Source organism: Sapajus apella, unplaced genomic scaffold (assembly GCF_009761245.1).
Source record: "Sapajus apella isolate SASKATOON/1434 unplaced genomic scaffold, GSC_monkey_1.0 scaffold103, whole genome shotgun sequence".
NCBI classification, from domain to species: domain Eukaryota; kingdom Metazoa; phylum Chordata; class Mammalia; order Primates; family Cebidae; genus Sapajus; species Sapajus apella.
Window position 1 is genome coordinate 7350148 of NW_022437043.1, and position 20811 is coordinate 7370958.

At 37.6% G+C, this 20811-nt stretch overlaps 1 protein-coding gene and 1 long non-coding RNA gene across 4 annotated transcripts in view; one reads left to right on the plus strand and one right to left on the minus strand.

The window, feature by feature from the left end:
* SHROOM4 (shroom family member 4) overlaps nt 1-16728 on the minus strand; it is a 127947-nt gene extending 111219 nt beyond the window's left edge. For all 3 annotated transcript variants that reach the window (XR_004262799.1, XR_004262798.1, XM_032258694.1), the window contains exon 1: nt 9050-16728. Coding sequence is in view for 1 of the 3 variants with exons in the window: in XM_032258694.1 (XP_032114585.1) it covers nt 9050-9165 (116 nt within the window). In the remaining 2 variants the exon portion in view is untranslated. The remainder of the gene's footprint in view (nt 1-9049) is intronic.
* On the plus strand, nt 2047-18586 carry LOC116536809. Its single transcript, XR_004262800.1, has 3 exons — nt 2047-2199; nt 11669-11673; nt 18577-18586. It is a non-coding gene; the product is annotated as an uncharacterized LOC116536809 (long non-coding RNA).
* Nucleotides 18587-20811: the final 2225 nt, after the last annotated feature.

Consider the following 20811-nt stretch of genomic DNA (forward strand, 5'->3'; position numbering starts at 1 on the left):
GAAATGAAAGAGAAAATACTGAGGGCAGCCAGAGAGAAAGGTCAGGTTACCCATAAAGGGAAGCCTATCAGACTCACAGCAGATCTCTCAGCAGAAACCCTACAAGCCAGAAGTGGGTGGGGGCCAATATTCAACATCCTTAAAGAAAAGAACTTTCAACGCAGAATTTTACATCCAGCCAAACTAAGCTTCATAAGCGAAGGAAAAATAAAATCTTTTGTGAACAAGCAAGCACTCAGAGATTTCATCACCATCAGGCCTGCTTTACAAGAGCTTCTGAAAGAACCACTACAAATAGAAAGGAACAACCAGTATCAGCCTTTCTAAAAAATACCAAAAAATAAAGAACATCAACATAATTAAGAATTTGCATCAACTAATGGGCAAAACAGCCAGCTAACATTAAATGGCAATATCAAACTCACATATATTATTATTAATTCTAAATTTAAATCGACTGAATCCCCCAATCCAAAGACACAGACAGGCAAAAAAAGCCAAGACCCATTGGTATGCTACGTCCAGACCCATCTCACATGCAAGGATACACAAAGACTCAAAACAAAGGGATGGAGAAAATTTTACCAACCAAATGGAGAGCAAAAATAAATAAATGAATAGAAAGCAGAAGTTGCAATTTTTGCTGATAAAATAGACTTTAAAGCAACAAAGATCAAAAGAAGCAAAGAAGGATATTACATAATGATAAAAGGATCAATGTAACAAGAAGAGCTAAAGATCCTAAATATATATGCACCCAATACAGGAATACCCAGGTATATAAGACTTATAAAGAGACTTAGACTCCCACACAATAATAGTGGGAGACTTCAACATCAATATTAGACAGATCAATGAGACAGAAAGTTAACATCAGTATCCAGGACTTGAACTCAGATCCAGAACAAGTAGACTTAATTAACATTTATAGAACTCTCCACTTTAAATACACAAAATATATACACTCTTATCAGTACCACATCACACCTATTTACAGGTTTAAATGAAATATTGGTTGGCTGCTTGTTAGTTATTTTCTTCCCTCATTTTTTTTTCATGTCTCTATTATTAAACACAATTACAGGCATACCCATTTTTAGACTGCATTTTAGCCCGGACAATAAAGCAACACCCCTGTTCTCTCTCCCTCTTCCTCTTCCTCTTTCTTCCTCTCCTTCATTCTTTTTTTTTTCTTCTTTTTTTTAATTCTTTCTTTTTCTTTCTTTCTTTCTTCTTCTAAAAAAAAAAAAAGAAAGAAAGAAAGAAAAGAAACCAAAGAAGGCCAGATTCTTCTCAGCCTCCCTTGCTGCTAGGTATTTGCCAGCAGAAGCATCTGGCCCAGCAGCTAGAGTGATCACATGGATGCTGTTGTGAGGGTCGGGCAGCACCAGGTTTCCAGAGGCAGCACCAGGCCCAAGTCATAATGTTGGCTCCGCAAGCTGCACAGTCAATGCCCAGTGGCAGCAGCAGGATCTTTATGAGTCTTTTGGCTGCCTCGTTTGAAGTTATGTGGCCTCTCAGTCTGGTTCTCCAGTCTTCCCAGAGATGCTGTGAGATACCCAAGCTCCTTTAACTCGTTGCTTTTCAGCTTGAGTATCTGGCATTGGGTTATGTTGCTTGCAAATAAATCTCATTGCTGCTGCATTGGATACTGTGCTGGCAGCTGGGATATAGACATGAATAAGGCTTGATTCCTGCTCTCAAGGACTCTCTGTTTAGCAGTGGTAGTGAGGCAACATCTAAACAAAGTCACCTTACATTTACCTATTCAACTAACTTTTGAACTTAGGCTTCCAAGAGAATAGTTGGTAAATGTCTCTTCTAGGACCTTAAAAAATAAATAAATAAAATAAAAAATTAAAAAATTAAAAATACAAAAATTAGCTGGGTGCAGTGGCACGTGCCTGTAATCCCAGCTACTCAGGAGGCTGAGGCAGGAGAATTACTTGAACCCGGGAGGCAGAGGTTGCAGTGAGCCGAGATTGTGCCATTGCACTCCAGACTGGGCAACAGAGCAACACTCCATCTCAAAAAAAAAAAAAAAAAAGAAAAAGAAAAAAGAAAAATTCTGTCATCTGCAGCAACATGGAGGATATTATGTTAAGTGAAATAGGTCAGGAACAGAAAGTTGAACACCACATGTACTCATATGTGGAAGCTAAAAATGTTGATCTCATAGAAGTAAAGAGTAGAACAGAGGTTACTAGAGGGTGAGAAGGTAGGAGGAAGGGAAGGATATATAGAGATTTGCTAAATAATAATAAATTACAATAGATAGGAATAATAAGTTCTAGTGCTCTATAGCACTATAGGATGACTATAGTCAATAATAATGTATTATATATTTTCAAATAACCAGAAGAAAGGATATTGAAAGTTTCCAACATAAAGAAACAATAAATGTTTGAGATAATGTATATGCTAATCACTCTGATCTGATCACTGTATGTTACACATTGAAAAACCACTATGTACCCCATAAATATGTACTGTGTATCAATTAAAAAATTGTTTTAAATGGAAGTGAAAGAATAACCTGGACACTGATAAATGACATTGGTAAGGAAATGAGTGATAATTCCTGCTTGTTTGAACTTCAAAAATGAAGGGAATCTTGCATGAGGATGGAGGAATAATGGTTTGGAAGTTGTCTATGGAAAGCATGACTAAACCAGAATATGTCAACATATGGTACATTCAATTGTATCTTGCTTTTTTGGTAAGGAAAAATAACTTAATACAGTACTAAGAATTTACCCACATCACCAAAAATTACTTGTGTACATTTTCTCTGTCTGTACATTTTTGTAATTTCCTCCATATACATCCTCTTTCTTTCATGCATATTTCTTAAGGTCATTTCTGATTGTTTATGAGTTTGCTCCTATTACAAATGGTACATATTTCTCCATATAGCTTCTAATTGATTATTGCGATGTGTTGTTGCCTTTAAATTTGTTATTCTTTGACTTCTCCTTTGAACTGGTTGTAATACTTTACATTTTCCTCATTAAGGAGTAAAATAAAATCTTTAACATATGTTTATTTTTTATCTATGTAAGAGTCAAAATCTTGCTTTTTAAAAATTATTTTAATACTTGTAATGAATTGTTACTGTCCTATATTATTGAATTCAATTTCATAGAATTCCATGTACATATTTTGCATCTAAATTTACAAATTGGATAGAATACTCTTTCTTAGAGCAGTCTGTCAGGTTTTGGTATCAGAGTAATGCTAGCTTCAAAAACAATGTGAAGAATTCTGCAACATTTTCAATACTATAACATACTTACAGAATTAAACATGGCTATTTCTAGAAAATTTAAAAGAATTCAGAGATAAAAATATCTGGCTCTAAAGTATTTTTGGAAGTTCCTCTTTGATAATTGTTTTCAAAGTTTCTACTGTTACATGTCTATTTAGTTTTCAACTTCTCAATAATTTCTGGCATTTAATATTTTATTCAATATTTTTAATTTCCCTGAGATTTTCAAATATATTAAGGTACAATTATAGTAGTGTGCCTTTAATTTAAAAAACCTTTGTTGTTATATTCCATTTGTCATTTAAATTTTATTTATAATTCATCTTTGTTTTCTTGATTAAATTTGCTAAAGGCTTATCTATTTAATTCATCCCTCTGAAAAGAAACCTAGTTCTTGGTTTCAAATTATCTTGGATTATTAGTCATGTAATTTCATTCTTCATTTTTAATAATAAAATATTTAAGGTTATGAATTTATTTCTGAATATTATTCTCAAAGTTTTGGTAAGTCATGATCTCATTTTTATTATCATTTGCTAGTCTGCTAGTGTTTCTTTGTCCTAATATTCACGTATAAATGTGTTCTAAAATATTCAAGTAATTGAAGACTTTTAAATTTGTTTTTTAATTGTAAACACTACATTATCATCAGAGATTTCTGCTCTTAAGAGTTTGCAGGCTGGGCTTGGTGGCTCATGCATGTAATCCTAGCACTTTGGGAGGCCGAGGCAGGTGAATCACTTGAGGTCAGGAGTTCAAGACCTGCCTGGCCAACATAGTGAGAAACCCTGTCTCTACTAAAAATACAAAAATTAGTTGATTGTGGCGGTACATGCCTATAGTCCCAGCTACTTGGGAGGCTGAGGCAGAAGAATTCCTTGAACCCGGGAGGCAGTGGTTGCAGTGAGCCAAGATTGTGCCACTGCACTCTAGCCTGGGTGACAAAGCAAGACTGTCTCAAAAAAAGAAAAAAGAAAAAGAATTTGTAACGCTTTTCTTTGTGACATACATATGATCATTTAAAAATATTCTTTCAATATTTGAAGAATATATGAAGTCTATAAACAATTTTCAAAATGTATTAATTATATTAATGAATTGTTTTACAAATCTTCTAATTTCAGTCTACTTTATTGTCAGTTAAATTATGTTAAAGTCTCCCATACAGAATACAGATGTTTTTATCATTTTTTGTATTGCTGACAGTTTTTTTCTTTATATATTTGGATGCCATGATTTTTGCAAAAGAAATGGTTCATGAATATAATATCTTCAATATGGGTTGTATCATTAATCAATATAAAATGAACCTCTTGGGATCAATATGGTTGTATGGTCACTGTTCATGATTTTTTTTTTCCAAGTAGAGAAGTGACATGCTCAAATACCTATTTGGAGAATAGATTGATTAGGAAAAGGTGAGACTGAAAGCTGAGAAGCTGGGGGGAAGGCTCTTAGAATAGTTCAGGTGAGAAATGATGAGTGACTGGATTAAGACAAAGGCAACCAAGAGGTCTATAGCAGGTTAAAAACATCAAGACTTGGAATTAATTGGATTGGAAGAGGGGTGGGGTAAGAGAGTAGTTGAGGGTGATACCTACATTTCTGACTTAGCTGACCATTATCTAGACAGCAAAAAGGAGGAAGAGCTGGGTTGGCTTTTCAGAAGTGGTCATGTTCTAAAGTTCCTTCTGTTTATATTCATCCCCAGAGGACTCAAGTCCAGACCTAAAGCCCAGTGTTGGATCTTTGTCAGTTGATTGCTTACTCAAACCAATGTCTTTCTACCTGTATAAAACACTAGGCTGAATATTCACAAACTTTTGGATAATCACACTTCTTTTATGTGTTAAGAGCTCTGTCATAAATTTGACGAAAAATTTGGACTAAACAAGAGGGAATTAATTTCCAATACCGTGCCCAGGGTAGTCCACATGTGAAGGTTAAGTTTACCACAAGAGGGCAGCATCACCTAATAAGTTATGTCACTGAACGCCTTGACCAATAGGGGCTGAGATGGGGAGACTAAGAGGATAGACAATGTAGGTTCAGAAGCCATAGGACCTGCCACACCATGAAAAAAACCAAAGGGCCCTGCTATCTCCAAGGACATAATCATAGTCACTCCTAAGTGGCAGATGTTGCTACAATATGAAGAAACACCTGAACCCTCTCATTCTTGTGACTGGCTCAGAAAACACTCTAGATAGTGTCCACACTCCCTCTAAGTGCTGGTGTCTCTGTACAACCAGCATCTCACAGGGGCTTTTATTTTCTATTCAGATCTTTGCCACCCCTAATGGTTTCAGCACATCATTCTCTGCAGGTTAGGCTGCAAAGCACACCACCATTCTGATGCTCTCCCAATTTAACAATGTTTGGTTATTCCAATTATGCTTCTTTTAGGCCTTAAGGAAAGAAATGGGAATGAAATTCACTGACAACCCATTATGTTAAAGTTCTTTTATGTAAGTTATCTTATGTAATTATTGTGATAATGCCACTATGGAGGAATTATTGTTTGTCAGGTAAGAAACCTAGGAAGTTGCATACATGGAACTATCTAACTCCAAAACAAAAATGCTTCCAAATTCACCAAATTACCCCTCCAAGAAGCCTTATTTAAGACCTAAATCTTGACCAATCCAAGATAAAATCAGTTATAATGTGTCTGTTATATAAGGCATTACTTAACATGTCACCTCCTATCCATGTACATGGGCAGGTATGGATTAATCTTAGGTAGCAGCAGGTAATAGAAGTCAATGAGATCCTATATAACTTCATTCTTCCCAGGTCCGAAGCCTTTCCCTTAAATTGTCTCTTTAGGACAAATCATTTGGATATAGAACATGAGGACAATGGAAGAATTAAAGATGGCTTCTGTGTTTCTGGCATGGTTGACTGAGTACATACAAGGTGGTCTTGGTCACAGATAGTGATCTTGAGAGAAGATGATGATGTATTAGGTTTTGGGCATGTTGTGTTTCCAATACTTCTGACACATATAAGTATAAATGTCTAATAGGAAGTCGGTTATACAGTGTGGAGCATAGGAGATATATACAATAATTGAAGCTGTAGGGCTGGGTGAGATTTTCCAGAGCATATTAAGTTAAAAATGGTGGAACTACAGGAAACACCAACATATAAGGAATGGCCAGAGGAAGAGCAGGTAGTAAGGAGGCCGGTTTTTTAAAAATGGACAGAGATATAGGAAAAGAACAAGAAAACTGATTATCTTGAAAGTAAGAGGTTTGGCTAGGCATGATGCCTTATGCCTGTAATCTCAGCACTTTGGGAGGCCAAAGCGGGCGGATCACCTGAGGTCAGAAGTTCACAACCAACCTGGCCAACATGGTGAAACTCCATCTCTACTAAAAATACAAAAATTAGCCAGGCATGGTGGCACATGCCTATAATCCCAGCTACTCAGAAGGCTGAGGCAGGGGAATTGCTTGAATACAGGAGGCGGAGGTTGCAGTGAGCTGAGATCGCGCCACTGCACTCCAGCCTGGGCAACAGAAAAAAAATTTCTCAAAAAAAAAAAAAAAGAAAAGAAAAGAAAAATAAGAGGTTTTTTTAAAAAAAAAAATTGACATGTAATAGTTATACATATTTTGGGTGTACATGTGTCATTCTGATACACACATATAATGTGTAATAATGAAATTAGGAAAATTGGGATATCCATTCACTTGAAATAGTTATCTTTTCTTTATGCTAAGAACATATGAATTCTTTTCTAATAGCTATTTTGAAATATACAATAGATTGTTAACTATAGTTACCCTACCAAACTATTGAACAGTAGATCTTATTCCTTCTAACTGTATTTTTATACCCATCAATCAACCTCTCTACAACCTCCCCATTTCCCAGCTTCTAGTAACCACCAGTCTACTCTCAGTCTCCATGAGATCCTTCTTTTCAGCCCTTACATATGAGTGAGAACATGTAATATTTGTCTTTCTGTCTAAGCTTATTAATGACCTCCAGTTCCATCTGTGTTGCTGTAAATGACAGGATTTCATTCTTTTTTATGGCTGAATAGTATTCCATTTTATATATATATTCCCCTTTTTCCTTACCCATTTATCTACTGATAGATAATTAGGTTGATTCTGTAACTTGTTTATTGTGAATAGTGCTGCAATAAACATGGGCGTGCAGATATCTTTTATATGCTGATTTCCTTTCTTTTGAATATGTACCCAGCAGTGGGACTGCTACATCATATGATAGTTCAATTTTCAGTTTTTAGCAAAATCTCCATACTGTTTTTTATGGCAACTGCACTATATCACATTCCTACCAACAGTGTACAAGGGTTCCCCATTTTCCCACATCCTTGCCAGCACCTGTTATTTGTTTGTTTTTATAAAAACTATTTTAACTGGGATGTGATAATATGTCATTGTGGTTTTTACTTTCATTTCCCTGAAGATTAATGATGTTGAGCATTTTTTCATATGCCTGTTGGCCATTTGTGTGTCTTCCTTTAAGAAATGTCTATTCAGGTCTTTGCCCATTTTTAAGTTGGATTATTTGTGGTTTTTTGCTATTGAGTTGCTGTGTGAGATTTTTGGTATTGAGTTTCATAAAGGAAGGCAGAGGCCACAATCTAGAGCTATAATGTTAAATGCCATATATGATAAATATTAAAAATAACCAATTGACTTTGACAATTAGGAGATTATTTGTAGTTTTTGACAAAGTAGTTTCAGTGGAGTACTGAGGGTCAAATTCTGGTTGCAGAGGGTGGAAAGCCAAATGGCAGGTGGAGAATGGGGGACAGCGAACATAGACTCTCCCTTTGAGACTGAGTATGAACAAAAGGAGAAAGATGGAGCAGTAGCCAGAGGGAGAAGTGAGATTGTGGGAAGATGCAACATGGAAAAACTTAGGTGTGTATATAGGATAAAGGGAAAAAAAATAGAAACCAAGAGGACTGAGCTCCAATAATACAAAGCAAAGATGCAGCAGCAGAATGAAAGAAAGCCATGTGGAAAGCTCACCAACAGGCAGATGCTTTTGGTGGTAGCAGAATGACTGTGCCCAGATATGTCCTTCCCTTTCTTCTGCTTATGCTACTCCACTTACCTGCAATACCTTCCATTTCTGATAGTTTATTTTTCAAATTATACTCACCGTTTAGCTTCAATTTCACTTCCTTTATGAAGTCTTACCCCATCAATCCCCTCTGCAGTGATCTTTCTCTAATAGCAATTTCTGTCTGAACAATCCATTTGACAATCACACACAAGCCTTGATTGCCTCCTTTAAAAATATACTGTTACTTAGTCACGTGTGTATGTTTTCTCTCCTGCTAGACTGTGCACTCCTCAAGGACAGGGTTTCTAAGAGTTTGCTACAGCATCTGGAGTGCTTACCATGGCTTATTGTAGGGGCTCTTTAAGTCTCCATTGATATGTGGTTCAAGAATGATAGTGTATTATAAAGAAGGAGACTGAAAAACACTGGATTAGGTAGCCCTTTGGTATATGATGAGTAATTTAGTCCTCATTACAGCAAATAAGGAAACACTCTAGCAGAGGTCAAATAAATTTATCCAAGATTATATGTCTATGTGGCAGTGCCAGGATTTGAACCAAAGGCTCTTTCTCCTGTGCTATTCTGCTTCAGTCGTCTGCAAAATTCTATTCTAGTGAAACACCTCTTTCCTTTATAATATTGATAGAGACATGACTCTATTGAGCTTTATTACCAACGAAGTTTCAGTGGCCTCTGTGCCTTATGGAGAATCTCCCTATACCTTACCTCCTGACAATCAGCTTGAGAATCCGGAAGGAGCCTTTTATGAGAATGAGGGCCTCTTGGCGGGATCCATATAATGGAGTGCCATTGATATTCACCAGCTCATCACCAGTCCTCATCTTCTGGGACAAAGCTGCCTTGCCTCCATCTTCAATCTGTGTTGCAGAGAACAAAACAGAAAGCAGGTAGTGAGGCGACTTTCTCCTCAAAAATTCTACTTGTTTCTCCCAACCCTGGAGCAACAAGTAGTACTAAGGAATGGTTCCAAGCAGCTCCTGGAGGTAGCTCAGGAGCTGATGACAGGTTATTATTTACTGAAGGCAAAGCTGGGACAAACCTTTGAGGAAGGAGGCAACAGGGAAATAATGCAATCCCTGACTGGAGGAATGAGCACTCCATCAGAGAAGATTAGCACTTCTAAATAAGAAACTGATGCTTAGAAGGAACCCTACTGTGTGGCTAAAGCAGCAGCATGGCCTACCAAAGTGCAGACAAATTAGAGCCAGAAGAACTAGGCTCTAGCAAAATGGCCTTTGGCAAGCTCTTTCCTATCTGAGGGAAGGTTTTGAAGTCTGAAAAACATACGTTTGAATCCTGGCTCTGCTACTTCCTAGCTGTGTGACCCTGAGGAAGTTACTTAACATCTGTGTCTCAATTCCCTCCTATGTAACATGTAGATAACAAGACTAGCTACCTCATAGAGTCATTAGTATACTAAATATCTGGCAGCAGTAAGTCCTCAATTAATATGAGCTCTGATTATTATAACAATGAGGTTGACTCTAAAGACCTGGAAAGTGACTTCCAGCTCAACATTCTGTGAGTGAAATGGCAAATTCAAAAGATACAAGTAGGTACAATGTAGCTGCTTCTTTATCGGTGTCTCTTCAACACATGCCCAGCACAGTGCTTCTAGTGTCGACATAGACTGAGCATTCAGAGAAAGCTGGAAATATGGGTATTTACTGTTCCAACACAACCTATAGAATTTCCATTAACCAGGGTAATCTGGAAAAGAAGATTGTCAGACTGAGGGTATCAAAAGCAAAGGCAGAAATAATAGCCACTGGGGCAGGCAAAAGCAAAGCAAAGCAGAATGTTCCTTGGGGTCCTTGCTTCTGGCTAATTTTATACATTCATTTTTATTATATTCATTTTACCATGAAGGTGAATTATACCTATTGGAACATCAATTCCATCCTTTATAGTAGGAGTCATCTCATCCATTCATTAAGTATTTAAGTAAATCTCTCTTATGTACAGGACAACATGCTACATGCTAGAGATATAAAAATGAACAAGGCTCCTAACTTCTAGCCTCAGGGGTAGGTTACTGCCTACAGCTTATTTATCAACTGAGATGGTCAGGCGAAAAAGGGTCCAACTCACTGATGTAATCAGGAGTTGTTTTTGTTTGTTTCCAGGGAAAGGGGATGTAAGGATAATTAAATCGTATAGTCCTTAGGGGACGGAAGATTCTAAATGGGGCAACTAAGGGCTGGTATTCACTGGAAGTATTTTTACACTTCTACTCTTGTTCCAGTCTTTCTCTCATTCTTTTATAATGTCCCCTCAATCTATCCCCACACTATGGAAGTTAGAATATTGTTGAGCTTTAGGTTGGCCAGCTCATGTGCAATTTGGCAGATAAGACCTTCTGAGTGCAGAGAAAAATGTAAATTCAGAATTTTTAAAACTCCATCCAATAAATTGAACTTCTGAGTTAAATCACAGAATGTTATTATATTTATTGCCACTAATCCAACAGTTTTTTTTTTTTAATTAACCTTTGTCTGACAAATCATAGGTTAGCCAAGTGACATTGAATATATATACCTTTGTTCCGGTACCTAGGCCACACTCAAGACCAAACAAGCCAATATTGGTAAATGGGGAACAACTCTTAGCAAATTAATCAGGATTACACTCTTATTTCCGTTGTCATTATCATTATTACTTCACAGTCACTGCTGCCTGCCACCAAGAGGAAAAAAAAAGAGAGAGAGAGAGAAAAGGAAAGTGCTGTACTTGAATTTCAGAAGTTCTATTTGAATGACTCATTCCTTTGGCATCCATAGAAGGCCCTTAGCACCAGGCAGAACTTTCAACAGGGATCAGCTATTTGAAAGGGTTTCCTGAGGCTAACAAAGAATCACAAACAGAAGTCTAACTAATGAATGCTAATAGATTTTCCTGTTGATTAGTCTTAATTCCCTCTACATAGTCTTAATGCCCCCTACCCATTGTTTTTAATTCATACGACTTAATTATCCATATTACTGTTACCAAAAGCAAGTCTTACCCTCAACATGTATTGATATTAAGTACCATCTTTGGTTAATTAAACACTCTGTTACACCAGTAAGATCTCTGTTTATACTACGCAAGAAGACGAAAGGGGGAAACCTTTTAAACTAAAATGCTTAATTATTGCTGTAGCAAAAGCTAAGGCACTTGGCATTCTTTACTGCTACTAAAGCTGCCACTAAGTCCTTGCACAGACTCTTTCTTGGACTATAGCATCGTGCCAACTGTTCATGCCCCTATTTTCTGTTCCATGCCCCTTCTCAGTCACCAGCATCCTCCTCAGGAGATATGTTAAGTGAAATAATGCCACTTTAGTATAAGTCTGAAGATGCTTAGACAAAAACCCAGCAAATTTTGGGTCCCCAGCATAATCCAAGAATTTGAATGGATCAAGATCAGGAAGTAACACTCCATTTGATTGAAGATCCCTTCAACTATACCCCAGACTAGCCCTTTTCCAGACCCAGGGTATTTACCGAGCTGTGCAATGGACTCCATACTCTTCCAGACTTTTTGGTCCTTTTTAAATTACTGCTCACTGGTCTTTCTCCTTCCCCCTCTACTTCTAGATTTCTGAGATCTAGCATGTCTTCTATTTATCGTTTGGCATCCTGACAGTCAGTTCTACAGGTCAATGTCTCAGCTACATATTTATTTACATGAAAGACAAAGCAGATGTTCATGTTTCTATCAATAATAAAAAAAAAGGACAGAAAGGAAGGAAAAACAAATGAGAGGAAGGGAGAAGGAGGAGGGAGGGGGAAAAGAAGATATGTATATTCTATAAAAGGTTTTGTTTCCCCTTCCCCCAACCTCCTCCTAACTGTGGCTGGGGTCCCGGAAATGTGTGAATAAACAAACTTATTGAAATTAACATACCCTGTTTGAGGGGCTGTATAACAATATATGATGCTATCCATTCCGTAAGGCTGGTCAGCTTTCCAGCTCTTCCTGCATCAGACCTTCAGGGTGGCTTTCTTGTTTCAGTTGAAGTGTTGTGAATTTTCAGATTAGACCCAGATGCATTGGAATGTCAGTGTAAACACACATCACAAAGCTCAATGTAAACGATGGTTAACTTATGTGTCATTTTGGATTATCCAAGTGATCGCGGGGCTAGCAGTGAGTGGCCCAAGTAATTGAAAATTGATTACACAGAGGTCATATAACCAAAAGCCAGGTGGTACCCGGAAAGCTAGAAAGAGCTGATTGACTTTGGACAAGTCCCTTTCCCTTCTTGCTGCCTCTCTTCTCTTGCTGGTAAAATGTGTAAGAGGGCCTGACTAGATGATCTCTTGGGGCTCTGACAGCTCTGGGCCTTTTCAGCTCTGACATTCAGTGACCTGTGAACAGTTAGCAAAGTCATGCATTATCCTTTTGCTGACACAGATAATCTCAGCTTTTTGTCCCATTGTACTCTGCCTTCACCCCTGTTTCACTCCTTCAAAATTGACTAATTAACATCCATCTTTCAATTCCCCTGGTCTTTATCCATTGTTTCAGAGTGGTCCACCAAGGTTGGAACACTTAATAAGGCCCAGTCAGGACACTGAAAGAAAGAGATTCCTGAAGCCCTATTTTGTGCTAATGAGCTAGTGATTTGGAAATTTTTGATGGGTCTTCAATGAAGCATGAAATGCTCTGATAGCTGTCAACAAAGTGACAAGTTGGCCCCTTGAGAGTAAAGAAAAAGAACAATTAACAGCACTTGCTGGCTTTCTAGTAGCTTTTATTTAGTCAGATACTAACAGATACTTGCTTGGGTCTTTTGAATAAATTTAGGAGATGAAAAAGTAAAGAAAGATTTATTAAATCAGGTTTGTAATTTAAAAATTCATTCAGAGGAGAAGCACCATCTGCAACAATAACTGATCGGTACTGAACACCTATTACAGTAGTGTGAGAGCAGCATTAAAAATCAATGACATGATTGTGAATACCTCTGCTTGCTACAGGAAATTTACTGGAAAAAAATGGGCATCAACTGAAACTTTCTTAGTCAGTTTCAAGAGCTTCTGGCCAAATTACCAGCCCATACTCCTACCTCCACCAGCTTGTCTATTATCTAAGAAGGCAAACAACATAATTGTTTAAATTGATTTTTTTTTTTTTTGCAAATAGACAGAAAAGGTTCACTCAGAATACAGTAGTCCAATTGTTTAAAGAAAGAATATAGCCTCTGAAAACCTTTTTAGCATCTTAGAAAGATTTTTAAGTTTTTAGTAACACTCCAGACAGCTGTTCATCAATTTGGCCTTTTCTGGGAAATCAATAGAAAATGTAGAGATAGAGATAAGCTGGCTTTTTGGGAAGTTTATTAAGAAGCAGAAGCATCAAAGAATGAATACGGTCCTTGCTCATTCTGAAACTTAGTTTGAAATCTTAAGCAAACCACAGGTTGGGGGCTGTCTGTTTCTAATCTACCCTCTTTTTCGTTGTTGGTATCTCTTAGAATCTGATCATGCTAGGAGAAATTGATCTGGGCTCCCTGGGCATGGGAGATACAGGCTTTCAAACTTCGGCAGTCTTCTTGCCATGGGTTTCAACACTTAACTTGTCTCTCTCAGCATCTTCTTCCCATAAAAACTTCTCTCAAGTTTCCGAAGCAGTCTTTATTAGAAAAACAAGAAACTCTGTTCCTAATTTCATCTGTATTTTACACCAGTTTTCCAAAAGGCAAAACAGACAACAAAACCTTTTCTCTTAAATGAGAATTAAAAAACAATAACCAATTAAAAAGATGTAAGTAGACCTGATTCAAAGCAGTAATCCCTACCTGTAGACAGAGGGAAGAGGTGGACACCAAGGGAGAAGCCATTGTTTCCCTCTACCAGCTAATAAGCAGATGCCCAAATCCTACAAGGAGCTTCCCCAGAGTGTAAAGCTCTGTGAATCAGGCCTAAGGGCTCCCCTGACCTTGAGCCAATGGAACTATGTTACGCCCCACAGCATGACCTAGCCCAGCAGACAGCTCCTTCCTCCCCAGCTGCTTAATCACCTTCTAGTTTACTAATCCTCACAACAAAGGCCCTCTAAGCTCCAAATCATTAAATTTCCCTGGGGATTAGCTCCAGTCAAATTCTAAGCATCTTTGCCAAAAACTCAGTCAGCCCAGTGCCAAGCTCAGCTCTAGGAATTTGGTGATGAGGACAGGGGAAGAAGACTCAGGAGCACTGCCCCTATGTCATCAACCAAAGGCAAATTTTTCTTTGCTCCTACCAAGTCAGATCGTCCTGCTGTCTCTAAGCCTGGTAAGGGGAGACAAACATGATGGTACAAGAGAAAACTGAGAGTCTCTTACATTGCGTCTTATATTGCTAGCAGATATGCTCACTGGGGTTCTGTCAACTCTAGCCATTTGTTTACACTAAAGTCTTCTTCTGACATTAATGCTATCAGTGTTTGTCACAAATGTTAGTCTTTGGTGGTATAGAACAATAGTGTTCAGAGTGGGGTATATATACCCCAGGCTGTGTACAACATGATCCACTGGAACTTCTGTTTATATATTGAGAAAAAAAAAAATTAAAAATCAAGCCTTATTTAATATTGGTGGTAGAAAATTAGATCTTCCATAAATAAAATTGTGTAGACTGGGGACACATACTCAAAACATTTTTGCTGATGTACATTTTTACTAAAAATGTTGGCTGGATTACAGACCTAATAAGAAGACTAAAATTATAAGGCTTTTAAAGAATAACATGGAGCATATCTTTGTGGCCTGGGATGGGCAAAGATTTTTTGGAGCAGGATGCAAAAGTAGTAATCAAAGGAAAGAGTGATACTTTGGAGTTCATCAAAATAAAAAATCTTCAGCACTACAAAAGGGAAAAGACAAGCCTCAGACTGGGAAAATATTCATAATACTTATTACCTGAAAAATGACTTATATCCAGAATATTAAAAGAACTACAAATCAATAAGAAAAAGGCAAACACCAATTAACAATTGGCAAGGCTTGAACAAGCACTTCACTAAAGAAGACAGCCAAATACCCAATAAGCATTGAAAAAGGTGCTCAATATAATTCTTCATTAGGGAAATGTGATTTAAAATTACAGTACAATGTCACTACCGATCCACCAGAATGCCTAAAATTAAAAAGACTAAAAATACTAAGTATTGGTGAGGATGTACAGCAATTTGATCTCTCTACATTGCTGGCAGGAGTATAAAACTGTACAACCATTTTGGAAATCTGCATACCTACTCTCAGATCCAACAATTACATACCTAGAGACACTCAAGAGAAATAAGTGCATGTGTCCATTAGAAGATTTGATTGTTCACAGCAGCTTTATTCATAACAGACAAAAAGTAGGAACAAGCCAAATGTCCTTCAAAACATACACATACAAAAAATGACATGCTATACATCAATCAAAAAGAATATATGCAATAAAATAAATGAATGTCAAAAAGAGATTATATTGCATGAAAGAGACCAGACAAAAACAATACATACTATATGATTTCATTTTATATGAAGGTTAAGAACAGAGGTGGTAATTCTGAATAAATGGTTAACTCTGTAGTACTGATTGTAAAGGCACATGAGCATAATTTTTAGGGGGTGCTAGAAATGTTCTACATATTTATCTGGCTGCAGATTATATGGGAATATACATATCAAAATATTCATTAAAATTTGTGCATTTTACTATATGTAAACTATTCCTTAACTTAAGATATAATTTAAAGAATAAAGTCCTCTAGACTCTTCAGCTTATATTCCTGAGGTAGGGACCAAGACTCCAACATTATTTTCACATACTCATAGTTTTAATCAAGGCAAAACATTTCTCTTAAAATGTTAGCCTTCACAATAGGGCTATAATCTATGAATCTGCCCATTGTTCCTCTCTGCTTTGAGATAGTATTCATCCTCCCTACCTCTTAGAAGGTGGAGGATTTCAGTAGAAAATGAAAATGAAGACCAACTCTTTATTTTGACAGTTGACAGGTAAAAATGAAACGTCTTAATGATTTGATTCCATTTTTAATTTCTAGCCAATTTTTATCTTGACATATTATAAAAATAGAATCAATTCCTCATCCAATGTTTGAGCCATCTACTGCTACTCCTCTTGTCAATCTCAGATATGTTTCTTTCTTATAGTTCCCAGAGTTCATGATACTTACTCCTAGAAGCTGAACTTCATCAGGCCACTGTCACACAGTCAACTAGCTTTTCTTAAGATAACATTACTGTCCCTAATATGGTTAGGCTCTGTTTTCCCACCCAAATCTCATGTTGAATTGTAATCCCCATGTGTGGAGGGAGTGACCTGGTGGGAGGTGATTGGATTATGGGAGCAGCTTCCCCCATTCTGTTCTTGTGATAGTGAGGGAATTCTCCTGAGAGCTAATGGTTTTAAGTGTGGCACTTCCTTGTGCTCACTTTCTCTCTCTCTCACACCTGATGCCATATAAGACGTGCCTTGCTTCCACTTCACCTTCCGCCATGATTGTAAGTTTCCTGAGGCCTCCCCAGCCAAACATGTGGAACTGTGAGTCAATTAAACCTCTCTTGTTTATAAATTGCCCAGTCTCAGGTAACATCTTTATAGCAGTGTGAGAATGAACTAATGCAGTCTCTGTTAGATTGCCTATGTGTCTTGGCTGTCTAATAAGATATGACTTTCAGTGACACAAATTATCAGAGAACCCTGCAAAACTGATGTGGTGGGGAGAGTTCAGGGAGAACCAGTGTGGAAGAAACTGGAGGAAAGAATATGGTAGAGTGCAAGTGAATTTGCTCCTGACTTCCAGAAGCAGTTGTCGGCAACAGAGTTTATTCTTGTGTAGTATTAAAACAGTCTAGGACAAACCAGAAAGTCCATAACGTCCTTCAGCATGAAGAGAGGACTGTGTGCAAATCTAGCAGGCAAGCCTTCGGAGGCTGAAAAGACTAACAGTCTTTTACCTACCACCTAACATAAAAACACTGTAAAGAGGACATATGGATTTATTGTCATTTTCAAACTGTGCATTAATACTTGTAAGAAATGCCCAAATTAAAACAAGAGGTATGTTAAATTTCACCAGATTACTAGAAAGTGATGGGAGTAATTCTACTTGGATTCATATAATCTTTATTTCTTCAGTATCAACCCATTGTTGATGTGAAAACTATTTTTCAAAGTTGATCAAAAATGCATTTTTAACTTGCCTGCTGAATGTGAATGTGTTAGATACAGTCTTCCAGCCCAAGAGGATGTGATTAACTATCTGGAATCTGAACCATCCCAAAGCCAGGTTCACTCAATAACTCATTGCTGGGTCCCTGAAGCCATTTATTTATAATCCATTATGCAAAAAGCCAAAGACAGTTTCTAAAGAGTACATATACCCAACATTAGTCATTTCTGACTGGAAAAAGGACCCAGAGACTAAATACCCTTCATAAGAGGGACAAAAGACTGCCTCTGGAAACTACTAGTCCTGCTTTGTTGCCTGGAAACCACTTGTCCAGCTTACTAAGAGCCTGTATACCCTCCAGCAGATGTGGATGAAAGGAGAGGGGATCTGCTTTCTATTTTCCAGAGGTGGGCACCTGCATGCCACCGCCAGAACATTGTTTGCTCCTGCACAGGCCCCCTTTCCTCGGCAGTAATTTTAATCTCCGGTCTTCACTTAGCCCTCTGACTAGTGGGAGATGAAGGAGGAGAAAAGAGATTTAACTACCTCTTATCCTTTTGAATAACTGCTACTAAAGCAAACAGCTCCCAAAGAAAAAACCTACCAAGGTATACATGTATGTTGCAAAAGCAATAATAATAATAACATCCTTTATTGAGCCTAGGATAGATTCCACTTCATATTAAATCAGCACACTTGCTGCTGCTTTCACATAGTGCTGCAAATCTGGGAACAAGTGAGCCATCACACAGTCTTTCCAAGCTACTGTCCTGTTCACATCATGACTGAGAAATGACACACCATCTCTCTCCTCCTTAACAAAATGTGCCAAATAACATAAAACAAAACTGAGTTTCCACAACTGAAAAAAAAAGAGAGAAAAAAGAATGCACTCAATTGCTTATGTTAGTGGCGGGAAGGGACTGTTACATCAGAGATTATTTCCTTTTGCAATGACGGAATTAGTGTGAGAAGAAAATGAAGGAGAAAGTGACAGGCATTTGAGTTCAAGACCTGGAAAATCAATAAGGCAAGCAATTTGAAAGCCATTCTCTCTGGTATCAGACCTGCTTTTTAAGTTAAGGCTGGATAAAAAGAGAGGACCAGATTTTTAGCTTCAGTTCCTGCTCATTCTCACTTTTCTAACTTTAAACAAGGGTACAGTCCTCCCCCTTCTCCTATAAAGGTTGATCTCTTCTGATAGCAGACTCCACAACCTTGGCACTGAGGGTGTTCCTCACAGTCAAGGTCACTCTGCTGCTTTTCCTCCTCCCTCAAACTTTTTCCAACACTCCCTACACATTCTCTTTTCCACTCCCACCTCTCCCTGCCCCGCCAACCAGGCATTTGAGCTTGCCTTCTTTACTTCATCTTCCCCTTCTGCCCCGCTACCCCACAACCAGACGCTTTCCTTGGGTTTCCTATTGGCAAACTTCAAACCTCCCTATCATTAACATCTGGTACTAACATTCATTAATTAAATCAGACATACCAAAGAATGATTCTTATAATGTAAATAGCAACAGATCAGAAGCTCTACATGATCTGGCCGTGCATGCCTTTTTGACCTTATTTCCCACAACCTCTCATCCCCTACACACACGTACACATACATACACACACACACTTCATAACAAACTTTCTGTTCTTCAGAGAGGTCAAGCCCATCTCTATCTCAAGATCTTTGTACTTGCTGTTCTATCTGTTGAGAACATTCTTCTTCTAGATCCTACATAGCTCCTTTCATCATTCAGGTGTCAGTCAGATCTTGCCTCCTCAGAGGGGCCTTTCCTGACCATCTATATAAAGAATGTTCCCTCTCTTCTTTACCAACATCTCATCACTCTCTATCACATTATCTGTTTTACTGTCTTCATAGAATTTATTACTATCTTACATGATCTCATTTATTTCTGTGTATGTTTACTTGCTGTCAAGATACATTATAGTGTGAGAGATAGTCAGTGCCTTTTTACAGCTCTGTCACTGGCACCTAGGAAAATAAATGTCTGTATTGAACACATTGTAGTTGCTCAATAAATATTTGTTGAAATTAGAATTAGAAGGGATCTCGGAATATCACCCTATTGATTTGACTGATTCTGCAGAAGTAACAATATTTTCACTTTGTTTTTCATATTACTGAGTTTAGGGATAGTATATGACTTGCCCTGCATAGAGAATCTATTAGGTTTAAGATATTTTCTTCTGCAAGGTTGTGACAAACCTTTTTGTTTTTCATGGGTATATTGCTATTCATGATCCTTAAATAGCAATACAAACAGTTCTTGCTAAAGAGGCACTTTAAGCTTTGTAAAAAGCATTATTATTATTGGCTCAGAATATTCCAGAATAATTATCATTTGAGCTAAACATCCTATTTGTCATGAGACGCCCCAAGGTGAATGTTAGACTATCAATTTAGTGGAAGGAATGGAGCCTTTAAGGAAACTGATGTGTATGACAATAATAACTTGTATCCAGATATGATTCTCCTCAGTTTTTAACATTCTCTGACTTAGGAATTTAATTTAAAACACACACAAGCCCTTACAAACAGACCATGAACACTGGAATATTTAACTACTCCCAGCATCTGGGAATTCAAAGTAACATCGACTCCACCTTCGTGTGTACAGACATTACAACAGGCTCTTTCAGTTCACCATCCCTGAAAAATTTAAGAGCAAATCCAGATGATGGGCATAAACCAGACTCTAATTTAATTTAGTGCTTCATTAACCAGTGCCCTCAGACCCCTAAAAAGGTATGTGTGGGTTGGGGGTAACCCTCATCAATGTCCAGATGAGAGTTCACCCTGACCCAATTTCATTCGACTATAGTTCCTTCCTTAATAACCATTTGTTCAGTGGGTTTAGCATTTTATATCTCTGTGAGTTAGTGATTATACCTTTGTGAGGCTTTTCATATAAACAAATTCATAAGTCAGAAAATAAATCCTTTGTCAAGCCAGGTTTTCTAATTGGGATTTAGAAAATATGGCCACCATGATATGGCTTTAAAAAGTTTAATATCTGTAGTGTGCATTCAGTACTAATGGACAATAAGTGATAGTGAAGTTTTGTCAGGTCTGATTCAGATTACCTGTGGCTGCTGTGAGTTATATGGAATTACACAGAGTTTAATGGTTTTCTGGCAATTTGCCTTGGCTCAGGGCCAAGGCAGCTAATGCTGCAATCAAACTGCTCTCCCCACCCCTACCTCAAGACATTTTCAGTTTGTAAGTCTTAACTGTATCTGTGATGAAGCCTTCAATGACATTCTCATACAAATGCCAAAGGTTTTTTTTTTTG